This window comes from Pseudophryne corroboree, chromosome 4 (genome assembly GCF_028390025.1).
Source record: "Pseudophryne corroboree isolate aPseCor3 chromosome 4, aPseCor3.hap2, whole genome shotgun sequence".
Lineage (NCBI taxonomy): Eukaryota > Metazoa > Chordata > Amphibia > Anura > Myobatrachidae > Pseudophryne > Pseudophryne corroboree.
In genome coordinates, this window is record NC_086447.1 from 865195805 (window position 1) to 865209470 (window position 13666).

General features: G+C 46.4%; 1 protein-coding gene across 1 annotated transcript in view; it reads left to right on the plus strand.

Annotated features, from left to right (window-relative positions):
- Positions 1 to 13666, plus strand: part of STPG4 (sperm-tail PG-rich repeat containing 4) — a 120930-nt gene that overhangs the window by 3790 nt on the left and 103474 nt on the right. The window contains exons 4-5 of the mRNA XM_063919406.1: positions 4512 to 4576; positions 6569 to 6623. Of these exons, the coding sequence (XP_063775476.1) occupies positions 4512 to 4576; positions 6569 to 6623 (120 nt within the window). The remainder of the gene's footprint in view (positions 1 to 4511; positions 4577 to 6568; positions 6624 to 13666) is intronic.

Below are 13666 nucleotides of genomic sequence, written 5' to 3' on the forward strand. Positions count from 1 at the left end.
GGTAAATGATAGCTAAAATCGAATTGATAGCTATTGACATAGACATTGTATTGTTATAGATATAGGAGGATATGTATCAAGCCTTGGAGAGAGATAAAGTGAATTTGTCCCAAAACAACCAATCAGCTTTTGTCATTTATCTAGCACAGTCTTTGAAATGACAGATGCTGATTGGTTGATTTGGGCAACTATTCCATTTTATCTCTCTCCAAGGCTTGGTAGATCTCTCCCATAAACTGACAATGCCTAATGCGAGAAAAGTTTAAGATGGCTGACTTGCCCGTTACTCTTGTGTAGGATGAACAATGCATGGTTCTGATGATTTTATAAAGATTGTGCATCTTGCTTTAATATGCTTTGGTTCCCCATTACAGCATGTGTCATCTCCTCCAGACATTGCCTATTCCGCCTAGTGTAACCTATGTAGTGCACTCAAAATGGCTGCCTCTCCTGGTACCTTCTTTGGTAGGAAGAATAATCCTGAAAACTGATGCCCAAAAATGGATGCCTCCCTCATCTCTGTATTATAGTCATAGTCATGCCCAGTATCTACGGAGTTGCTGAGCTGCCCCCAGAGACTCTGGCTGCACTGCTCAGTGTGACAGGAGCCCGGCACTGCAGGATAATGTTGCAGTGCCGCATCTGGCTCCCAGTCACTGAGGTGGAGCCAGAATTTTGCTTTCACACCCTGGAAGGGTGACACCCGGTGTGGTCTGCACCCCACACCCTCTGCACCCCTCTTTTGATGCCTCTGATCACGGCCTCCAAGTATCCAAATCCAGTTATTTAAAAAATGGCAGCTTTCACCATGTGGGTAACGTACTATGGCCCTCATTCCGAGTTGTTCGCTCGGTATTTTTCATCGCATCGCAATGAAAATCCGCTTAGTACGCATGCGCAATGTTCGCACTGCGACTGCGCCAAGTAACTTTGCTATGTAGAAAGTATTTTTACTCACGGCTTTTTCATCGCTCCGGCGAACGTAATGTGATTGACAGGAAATGGGTGTTACTGGGCGGAAACACGGCGTTTTATGGGCGTGTGGCTGAAAACGCTACCGTTTCCGGAAAAAACGCAGGAGTGGCTGGAGAAACGGTGGGAGTGCCTGGGCGAACGCTGGGTGTGTTTGTGACGTCAACCAGGAACGACAAGCACTGAACTGATCGCACAGGCAGAGTAAGTCTGGAGCTACTCTGAAACTGCTAAGTAGTTAGTAATCGCAATATTGCGAATACATCGGTCGCAATTTTAAGAAGCTAAGATTCACTCCCAGTAGGCGGCGGCTTAGCGTGTGTAACTCTGCTAAATTCGCCTTGCGACCGATCAACTCGGAATGAGGGCCTATGATCATGTTTGAAACATTTGCCCCATTGAACAGTGCGTACTTCTAATTTTCGGCCTCTTCCAACTACAACCCCACCCCTCGCCCTTTTCTTCTTTCATTTATACTGCCCTATAAAGGCTAAGAACCACATTGAGCTCCCCGAACCACATCATGATAACCAGGAAACCTTTTTTTTTTACTATGGAATAATAAGTTCATTTAGTTGAGCTTTTCTGCTTTATTTAGGGGTTCCTTACTTCTTGCCATTGTGGCAGTAGTAGTGCCATACATTCGTAGAGGAAAGTGGGCAGCATATGTGAAAAGTTTTTGGTTGGCCAAATGAGCAGAGCAGTAGAGAGCCGGGCTGGGCCTAGGTACTTTTCAGTGGGCGTGGTCTAATCACAGGAGGCGTGGTCATGCACCCTTAGAAACAAATACTGAAATAAATGGTATTTTAAGGACCTCCATGGCCAAACTGCAGCCCAGCATACAGCAGCGTGAGCTGGGCTAAGGAGAACAGCTGCAGCTGCCAGGTAAGGGGGCCCGGGCCCCCACTGGACCCTCATTGTGCCCCTCCATCAAACCTGGGCCCAGGTAATTTGTACCCTCTCCCCCCTCTCTCGGCACCACTGCAAACGATTAGACTTGCAAGTTTTTTAGACTGTTCCGGCCTGTCCATCAGACATGTATTGTACAATGACGACGCAAGACGGTTTTATTTGTTCCTTATTTTATACACCACACCCAACATCATCGTACTAGGACTAAACACATTTCCATTGTATAAACAGCGACCAACGATGCAGTATCTTGTTCCATGTTATCACGGTCTGTACCTTTCATGAATGATATATTTCTGTTGCCATGGGCGAGCCAGCCCTTTCACCTTTCCTTTCAGCGGAATCTATGTGTCCTATTTCTCCATACAGTTGGTAAATAAAAGACAGACGTATTTAATGTCACCTTTTCCTTCGGGCTTAGCTACAAATATCAGACGCACAGTGTTGAGCAGCAGTAATCCTAGCGTGTTGTCTTCCTACTGGAGATTTACAGCCGTGTTCATTATGGGTTGCTCGTTATTTTTCTGTTACCTAGAACAAATGGGTATATTATTTTTATCGGGTGATGTCAAACTGTGCAAATAACAACTCAACTGGGTCTGTCAGAAAGCTGTTATATTGATAATGATTTCTATTATGTTATGTTTTAATTGTTGCATTATGATAGAATGATGCATGGCATCTTGTTCTAAGAGCTCATGTTTTAATTATATTATTATAGTTAAGGCTGTATTCTCAGTATGTGGGGAACGGATGTAGCCCTCATGCAGGGGCGTGAGGGGGCCCGAGTGCAGGCTTCGTGTGCGGGCCTCGTCCTCTCCTCTATGCAGTAGACTCTGGCTTTGTGCCCACTCCATCCGGTCATTTCTGCAGCTCTTCAGCCAGTGTCGGGCCAATGTAGCGGGAAATATAATTATATGGATCCAGGGTGTGCACCCAGGGGCCTGTGTGAACCACACACTCTACACTAATTATAGATACGCCAGTACCCTCATGTCAACAGGCCCACGGTTGACAGTCAAAAAGTCACACTATAATATTGAATCATAATATCGTAATGTCAATGTGGTTAAAATGTTGACACCCTACATGTTGAAACCTGTAAAATGTCAACACAGTCACAATGTAGACATTTTATCATTTTATGGGTTTTGGGTTAGGGTTAGCGTTAGGGTTGAGGTTAGGGTTACATATAATGTCAACATCATGTAACTGCTGACATATTGGGTGTCGACTTTTTTGACCATGTCAACATTTTGTCAGTGTGGACAATTTTCAAGTCAACATTGTGGTTGTCGAACATGCCAACATTTTTCTGCTGACATGTTTTACACATCGACATTATGGTGTCTAGATAATGTGTGGCGACATTGTGATCGTCAACAAAACATATCCAACCCGGTGGGGAGGTTTTAGTCAAAGACTAATGCCAACGATACTTGTGGTGATTTTGTAGCTGGACAACTGGTCTGATATCACAGTCTCTATCCCCCAGACATTACTGCAATGCCCTATAATGATCCTACCAAAATCAGTAGACTCATTATCAGGCATGATATGGGTCAGAAGATGGCAGCAGTCCAGAAATGTATGCCAACATGGCTGGGAGCTGAGAGAAAGGGGTCAAACAAAAGCCCCTTCATTTATTCATATCCTGCTCAGCTGGATAGCATAAAACTAAATCTAGCGTGCATATTACCCCATGCTAGATGCTTGCCCAGTGTTAGCACCATTGCCTATTACTATTATAACTAGAACCCTCCTCCAAGAAGCTTTGAAGAGAGTCCCTTCACTTTTACTAGTTCTGAATCTCCAGCGTGGCAAAGAGAGCGCTGCCTGGACGTGACTTATCTACCAAGACCTGTAGCCACCAAATGGGAGGTCTGCTTTCTGTGGCTGCCACCATACAGGAGAGCTACTTAATGTACCAGCTACTAGAATGGTAGCACTAGCGACATAATTCTGTGTCTGCTTTATAAACTAGCTTCATTCAAAAGCCACAAGGTTGGAGGTATGGTTTGTGTACTAGCCACAATATTGGAGTTCAGATTTGTATACTAACCACAAGCTGGAGGTCTACGTTATATAGTCACCACACTAGAGGTCTGCTTCTCACGGGCCATCAGATTTCAGTTGATGTTTCATTTACTAGCTACTAGATTGGAGGGTCTGCTTTGTACACTAGCCGCCGTATTGGAGTTTACTTTGCATACTAGTTCGCGATGGCAGCTCCCTATCTACTATATCTAAGAATCAAAAACATAGCTCTATACAAAGAACATTAATATATTTCTTCTTTATTAATACATGGATGATGGATGCAAATTTATTATAATTTTATATTTATTTCTATGGCATGAAAATCTGAGCTTGATGGGGCACTAAACATCAGGGCTGTATTTACTGTATAGGCAAACCAGACAAGTGACTATCTCAGTGCCGATTAGGGGAACACACAGAAATATGTTTATGTTCATTTTATGTTATCTTCTTTTTATATTATTTTACGCTATACAGACAATAAATACAATGGCGGAGGGTGTGTAGTATCTGGATCACCAGCTGTAAACACTGTTGTGTTATCTGGGATTCTAATATACTGTATTGTAACACTTTATCCTTTGAAGGACATAAACACAGATCCCTGTCGGTATAATCTCATGACACCGCCTGTAGATGATCACCCATGCAAGTAAGTTTGAGATCTCAATATGTCATTGTAAACTGATATAAATCATACATTGTTAAACTGTGAGAGATACCAAAGTGACCCATACCATCGGGATATCATTAGTCCGATCCAGTGTTTATCACTTATTCCCAATTTGTTCCGCTGGTTACCCTAGTACCAAATAGTGTACATAATCCCGGATATTCATGGCTACCAAAGTGCTGGCTGTGGAAGGTGGGTGTCTCGTGAATGTCAGGTCATTGTCCTGTGGACACTAGGTGGCTGCTTCCATGGCCACCGGCACCCTCAGGGAAATTAAACATTATAAAAATGCCTGATTTGCAGAATCTGACCATTTCCGGTCGGGATCAGGATTTTCAAACAAGTTTGATATTCCTGATTCCCCAACCTGGCGGTCAGGGGATCGGGACATTGGTCCAATATTTATTTAATGTATGGGGGCTATAAGTCTTCAGCATCCTCATTGCTCAGTTAGCAGGAGAGGTGGCTGTTACTGGCTTAGGGCCTGATGCGGATCTGAATGCAAATTTGATGGTATACGTACAAATCCAATGGTTAGTGGTCTGTGCATGTGTGGAATGGGTCTTGCCGTATAGCTCTCAGCCCCCCTTAGCCGCAGCATGACTGACTTGCAGCAGCATTTGGGGGAGGGGGGGGGGGGGCGGAGGGGGGAAAAGAAACCGGCATCGTTCTTCAAAAACCCCTTTTGTAGGCGTCCCAGGCCCAGGGTCTGCATCATCGATTGCAGACTTCCTGGACCTGGCTGTATGATCCTATGGCTAACCTGAGTAAGCTTTGCCTTACACAGACTGTTCACGATCTGCTACTATCACAAGCCGTAACCAATAGTCACGTTGGTGATCTGATGTGTGTCAAGGGGTGTAACCAGAACTTTGTGGGGCCCATAGCAACATACTGAAGGAGTCCTTGTCCCAGTGCTTCTTAACTAGAGCACTACTATGGTTCAGAAAATGAACCTTTATTATGGGGCATAAAATTAATAACTGCTGCAGAGAGGTATGGACAGGATAGTAATGTAAAGTGGGTGGTCCAAGAGGCATTTAAACTGAATTGCGTCATCTCATCTACGTTCCCGTTCCACTTTACAATGCCGATAATCTGCGGGGGTCGGGTGCCACGATGATACAATCGCACCTCTATTTAGCCACCCCCTCCCCGCTGTGCTTTCAAGGGGAAAGGGGGGGAGGGGGGGCAGTAAAATACTTGGTCCAGACTGCCTGTCCGCCATGTGATTAGCAGGTAGTGCTTTCAATGGGAATCCACTGCAATTACAGGGGGCTCACTAGTGGCGGCGGATTTCTATGGGGGGGGGGGGGGGCTGCGGTAGAATCTGCCACTGTCGGTAACCTATTGAGATATGTACAGCAGAGACAATACCAATTCATATCCAGAACCATGGGCAGAATTTAAAAAACGTTCTAAAGAGGACAAGCGGAGGTGTTGCCCACAGCAACCAAAATCGGTACATTTATTAAGTGAAAGCTAGAATCACACGTCAAGCGTAGAGAGTGCGGCGAAGCATTCATCAGTTAGCAATAGAAGTAACTACCTCACTGTCCCAGAATAGCAGCTTTAGGAGCAGCTGTAATACAAGTGCAAACAGTGCTTTGTGTATTCTGTCCCGAAACAACCTGACGGTTAAATGGAATTTATTTGTTACCATAACAGTGATAGCTTTCTAGCCTAGAATCCCAAACAGGTGTAGAACGCACTATTGACAGAGATAAATGTGGAGGGTATATTCAGTGGAAACAAATTAATGGACCGGTGACCGCTTAAGTATGTGAATCCTCATTATCAGTTATCTAGCTATTGTCTGTTGTCCTGCACTGTTATGCACCTGTGTGTGTGTGTGTGTGTGTGTGTGTGTGTGTGTGTGTGTGTGTGTGTGTGTGTGTGTGTGTGTGTGTGTCTGTGTGTGTGTGTGTGTATTACTTACCTATCTAGGAGGTGTTGTGTTTTCTCCTGCAGGCATGTAATGTTCCGTTCCGCGGTGCAGAGGTTTCCAACAGCGTACTTTATTCCTGTAAGTACCATAACAGGCTGACCATAACAGCACCCCTCTAAAGCGACATTAAGTACACCGTCTAGGGCAGTGGTCTCCAACCTTAACTGGGGTGTAAGATACTTTCGGAAAATAAAACCTCTGAAGGAGCTACCCCCTCCCCCCAATGCGTGTGCGTTCCTGCGAAAGTGGGTGTGGCCTCACAAAAGTGGGTGTGGCCTCACAACTACAAGTAATGCCCCCCCGCATAGTGCCAAATACACAAATAATGCCCCTCAGCACTGCCAGATACACAAATAATGCCCCCCAGCAGTGCCAGATACAATGCCCCCAACAGTGCCAGATACAATTCCCCCCGCAATGCCATTTAAAATGCCCCCTGCAGCGCCAGATAAAATGCCCCCCCTCAGTGTCCGATACAGTGCCCCACACAGTGCTAACCCTTGCTGGCTTCTTCTACTGCCGCCGGTGCTGCTCCTCCTGTATTAGGAACGGAAGGGGAGTAGAGCGCAGTGCGCCCCTCTCCTGTGAAGTCCGGAGATCGGCTGCGGTGAGGGTGACAGAGTCTCCGGCGGTGGCAGGCATTTAAAATATGGTGCCGGCAAGTGAGCCAATCAAAGCTCGCGGTCCGGCAGCCAATCAGGTGCCGCCACTGCTGGTCCACGAGCTCTGATTTGCTGACGGCCGGCACCATATTAAAAATGAAGGGAGGAGGAGTGCCAGTGACTGCCCAAGCCCATGCGCTCTGTGAGCTACCGAAAATACTACGGCGAGCTACTGGTAGCTCGCGAGCCACGGGTTGGAGATCACTGGTCTAGGGCTTATCTGGCAGTACTTGAATAGGTCAAGCCCCACTGCTAATTGAATCTACATCCTTACAGTTTTGTACCAACTGGAATCTCTTTCAACTCACGGCAACAGCTGCCCAATCCTGCCTGCAACTATGCTACTTTATCCAGAATAACAGCAGTTATGACGCAGACACAGATAACAGATAACATTTTCTTTTTTTCTTGTGTGCTTCTTATGCTACTGAAAGATCAAGATGGATATTTATAGAGGCCGAAGCAAAGACGAATGCAAGGCGACAACAATCGCTCTCGAAGAGCGTGCACGGAACTAAACACGTTTATTCACCATCATGCAGAGTTAATTTATGCAACGCACCTCACCTATCCATTGGCTTTCACGGAAATGTATCAAACCTTCCAAAGAGTGGACAAGTGGAGAAATTACCAATCAGCTTATACTGTAGCTAGAATTTATCAAGTACATTCTTGAAAATGACAGGTAAAAGGTGATTGGGTACTACGGTCAACTTCTCCACTTTTTAGAAGGTTTGATACGTTTCCCCCTTGGTTTCATAGCCGCCATCACTATCAACTCACACTTGGACCAGCTCTATCTCTGGAGTAAGACATCTGTCTGAAAACAGACGGGTCTCTGCGTACACACATCTCAGCCTAGGCCGCAATTACGTGACAAGCCCATACACCTCCTCACTAAACTTAGCATACAGGCCACGTGGAGATGCCACTGAGTTGCATCCAACTCCACACCAGATGTATGGAAAGCACACAGTAGGACACGTGCACCACCCACACATTTTACAAATACTATTTTATTACACAGAGAAAATTTCCATTTATTGATTTCAATGAGCTTATGCTCAATGTTTGGAAAAGTCCCTGCAAAAATAAAGAACAAAAAGTGAGGAAGCTTGAAACTCCCTGTATACAATGACTCTGAAACACTTGTCTCATACACGTATAGTGAGATATTGCGGACACATTGTGCTGGAGCTGTTTATCCATCCATTCTCCACTGGGCACAGTTCTACTGTAATGTTTGCTAAACCTGCCCCGTTGTCACTGAGATGTGGATGTATTGCAATCGTTGCCGGGGCAACATACAAGGTGTGTAGGGCTATTCAGCAACTCAGCAATATGATCAGCCAGGTAGACATACACATAAATCAATGGTTCTCAAACTCGGTCCTCAGCCCCCACATGGTTCACGTTTCCCAAGTCACCCAGCAGCTGCACTGTGTATCACCAACTGTCACATTTTAAAAATCTACAGGTGACCTGCAAAACATGGGCCGTGTGGGGTTCTGAGGACCGAGTTTGAGAACCTGTGAATAACTTACAATAATTTGATATGATCCAAGCAACCTGAAAAATGCCTGGCTTCTCCAGCGGCACCCCCGCTCCGTGCCTGAATCGCATCAGCGTACGTTTGTGTGGTGAGTGTAATTCATGAAAGAATGGAAAGCCCAGCTTCTCCAGGGAGTTCAGATTCACCATCTCAGGACGGCGCAATCTTAAATGCAGTGCTCAATGCTTCCCTGCCCTCCGCCCAGCACCCGGCGCTAGCTCCACCCCCTGACCTTCCGCCAGCCCCTGCAGCCTCCCAGGAACCCAGCTGTCCAGCGTATGTGCAGAAGGGACCCGACGGCTGTCTCCAAGCACTGCAGAGGGGACTGCAGGAGAAGACAGCACCGCTGGAGTCCAGGGTACCGAAACGCATTGCCAAAAAGGAGAATATACAAACTGATGCGATGTACAGTGATAAGTAACAATTTATGTACATGAATAGACCCCTATGTACTAAGTCTTGGAGAGATAAAGTGGAGAGAATAAAGTGCCAACCAATCAGCTCTTGATACTTTTCAAACGTATGGGTCTATTTACTAAGCTTTGGATGGAGATAACGTGGATGGAGATAAAATACCATCCAATCAGCTTCTAACTGTCATGTTACAGGCTGGGTTTGAAAAATGACAGTTTGAAGCTGGTTGGTTGGTCCTTCATTTCCGTCCAGTTTATGGGGGTCATTCCAAGTTGTTCGCTCGGTAAAAATCTTCGCATCGCAGCGATTTTCCGCTCAATGCGCATGCGCAATGTCCGCACTGCGACTGCGCCAAGTAAATTTGCTATGCACTTAGGAATTTTACTCACGGCATTTTCTTCGTTCTGGTGATCGTAATGTGATTGACAGGAAGTGGGTGTTACTGGGCGGAAACAGGCCGTTTTATGGGCGTGTGGGAAAAAACGCTACCGTTTCTGGGAAAAACGCAGGAGTGGCCGGAGAAACGGGGGAGTGTCTGGGCGAACGCTGGGTGTGTTTGTGACGTCAAACCAGGAACGACAAGCACTGAAATGATCGCAGATGCCGAGTAAGTCTGGAGCTACTCAGAAACTGCTACGAGGTGTGTAATCGCAATATTGCGAATACTTCGTTCGCAATTTTAAGATGCTAAGATTCACTCCCAGTAGGCGGCGGCTTAGCGTGTGTAACTCTGCTAAAATCCGCTTGCGAGCGAACAACTCGGAATGAGGGCCTATGTGTCTCCAAGGCTTAGTAAATAGACCCCATAGTCTGTAACATAACAGGAATTCATTGGCTGGGGACGATTTATCACCATCCACATCCAAGAATGCGGATGTGGTGTGATAAAATCGACCTAAGCCGCATTGCGATAGTTGATTACATCACACGGATGTATCAATTATCACATGCAGGGACAGAGTTTGCGAGCAAGCCCTGTCCCTGCGATGACAATACGCAACAGTATCGGGGTATTTTTCGGGAAAAATGCCCTGATGTCCTCTGTGCTTGCACCGGCATTGACACTGTCGCCCAGAGCCGGCCCTAACCAATATGATGCCCTAGGCAAGATTTTGGCTGGTGCCCCCTAGCACCACCGCTGGTTCTGCCTCTGACCTTGCACCTCTTTCCCAGCACCATCACCCCGCACCCATAGCAGTCCTTGTACCCCCTATATTTTAAATAGGAACAGTTCGCACATTTGACGCACAGCCCAAAAAGGGGCATCTTCTTGTTGGGAAGGGACATGGCCACACAATAGTAACCCCAATTCCAATTACGCCACACAGTACTGCAACTTTATTCACATTTTATCTTGCGATAGTGTCCATAATTCATATTACATCCCACAGTAGTATCACTTTACCTTATAAACGTTACTCCTCACAGTAGAGCCCCTTATTCACATTACATCACACTAAATTGCTCCTTATTCACATTACACCATACCTTATTGCTCTTTATTCACATTAGACGACACAGTAGTGCTCTTTCTATTTGCAACGCCACATAGTAGAGCACCTTATACACATAATGCCACACATTAGTAATGCATTTATACACAATTCCACACAGTAATGCCCCTTACACATATGAGACACATTAATATCCTTATAAACATAATGCACCTTACACATTATGACAACCTTTATTAATGCCCTTTTACACATAATGTCCCTTACACATATGCCGCACATTATTAATGCCCTTATACACATACTGACACACATAGTGCCCCCTACACATTTGCTGCACATTATTAGTGCCCCTATACACATAATGACACACATACAGTAGTACCCTGTTACACATATGCCGCACATTATTAATGCCATTTTCCACAATGACACACATAGTGGCCCTTTACACATATGTTGCACATTATTAATGCATTTTTACATGACACACATAATGCTCCTTACACATATTCTGAACACTACTGCACAACCAAACCACTCACATGCACACAGCACTCACACTTCCACTAACACTGTGACCTCTGCCTCTGCTTGGATACAGATGTGTCCTCACAAATCTTGCATCAATGCTAACGTCGGGCACCTTTTTTTTTTATGAAAATGCATCTTATTTGCATTGCTATGTGGCTAGGATGCACAAGCAGCTTCTGCTGATTAAACTGATATGCAGCATGCCAATATACTGTGTGAGACTGTGGCTGTATCTGCATATGAAATGCTACATACAGAATATAGGCATGTCGCATATCATTTTAATCAGCAGAAGCTGATGATGCCCCTAGGCATATCAAATGCCCTAGGCAATTGCCTAGTTTGCCTATGCCTATGGCCGGCGCTGCTGTCGCCACCATAGGGTCCACCCCCCCTCAACGCGGGTACTCCTCCCCCACCCGCTGTGACCCCCGGTGCTGTAAAGTGAGCTGCCGTTTTGCAGCATCACTTTACTGTATCGGGGGTCACAGCAGCGCACGGGAGGTCCTGGTGAGCGGCAGCCCGCAGTGGCACACCGATCACCGGCTCCCTGTACTGGTAAGTATGTTTTTTTGTAAAACTTTTATTTATTTATTTATTTTTAAAAAAACTTTTATTTCTCTTATGTCCTAGAGGATGCTGGGGACTCCGTAAGGACCATGGGGTATAGACGGGCTCCGCAGGAGACATGGGCACTCTAAGACTTTAGATGGGTGTGAACTGGCTCCTACCTCTATGCCCCTCCTCCAGACCTCAGTTAGATCCTGTGCCCAGAGGAGACTGGGTGCACTGCAGGGGAGCTCTACTGAGTCGGAAAAGACTTTTGTTAGGTTTTTTATTTTCAGGGAGCACTGCTGGCAACAGGTTCCCTGCTTCGTGGGACTGAGGGGAGAGACACAGACGCGTCTTAGGCTACTGGACACCATTTGCTCCAGAGAGTCGGAACACAGGTGTCGTCCTCGATGTTCGTCCCGGAGCCGTGCCGCCGTCCTCCTCACAGAGCCGGAAGATAGAAGCCGGGTGAGTATATGAAGAAAGAAGACTTCACAGGCGGCAGAAGACTTCAGATCTTCAGTGAGGTACCACGCAGCGGTCGCGCTGCGCGCCATTGCTCCCACACACACACAGGCACAGCAAAAGTGCAGGGCACAGGAGGGGCGCCCTGGGCAGCAATAATTACCTCAAATAAGACTGGCACCAGGCTTAGGTACTGCAGAGGCAGTATATTATAAAACCCCCGCCAGTATAAAAAAATTGAGCGGGACCGAAGCCCGCCGTCGAGGGGGCGGGGCTTGATCCTCCAGCACTAACTAGCGCCACTTTCTCCACAGCATGCTGCAGAGAAGCTGCTCCCGGACTCTCCCCTGCTGAACAAGTAACGGGATAAAAAATGAGGGGGGGGGGGCACATTTATTTGGCGCAGATCACATATACAAAAAAGCGCTGTATAGGCTGGGACTGTGTTTCAGTGTCTAGTGGCGCTGGGTGTGTGCTGGCATACTCTCTCTCTGTCTCTCCAAAGGGCCTTATTGGGGAGCTGTCCCCATATTCATAAATCCCAGTGTGTGTGGGGGTGTCAGTACGTGTGTGTCGACATGTCTGAAGCGGAAGGCTCGTCTAGGGAGGATGCAGAGCAAATGGTGGTGGTGTCTCCGTCGGCACAGCCGACACCGGATTGGTTGGACATGTGGAATGTGTTAAATGCAAATGTGACTTTGGGGGTCATTCCGAGTTGTTCGCTCGTTATTTTTTTTCCCGCAAAACGGAGCGATTAGTCGCTAATGCGCATGCGCAATGTCCGCACTGCGACTGCGCCAAGTAAATTTGCTATGCAGTTTGGAGTTTTACTCACGGCATTACGAGTTTTTTTCTTCGTTCTGGTGATCGGAGTGTGATTGACAGGAAGTGGGTGTTTCTGGGCGGAAACTGGCCGTTTTATGGGAGTGTGTGAAAAAACGCTGCCGTTTCTTGGAAAAACGCGGGAGTGGCTGGAGAAACGGAGGAGTGTCTGGGCGAACGCTGGGTGTGTTTGTGACGTCAAACCAGGAACGACAAGCACTGAACTGATCGCAGATGCCGAGTAAGTCTGGAGCTACTCAGAAACTGCTTAGAAGTGTCTATTCGCAATTCTGCTAATCTTTCGTTCGCAATTTTAATATGCTAAGATTCACTCCCAGTAGGTGGCGGCTTAGCGTGTGCAAAGCTGCTAAAAGCAGCTTGCGAGCGAACAACTCGGAATGACCCCCTTTATTGCATAAGAGATTGGACAAAGCAGAGTCCAAGGACAAAGCAGGGAGTCAATCCATGGCTTTGGCGGTGTCACAAGACCCTTCAGGGTCCTATAAACGTCCCTTTTCCCAGGTAGCAGACACTGATACCGACACGGATTCTGACTCCAGTATCGACTATGATGATGCAAGGTTACACCCAAGAGTGGCCAAGAGTATTCAATATATGATATTTGCAATAAAATATGTTTTACATATCACAGAGGACCCTTCTGTC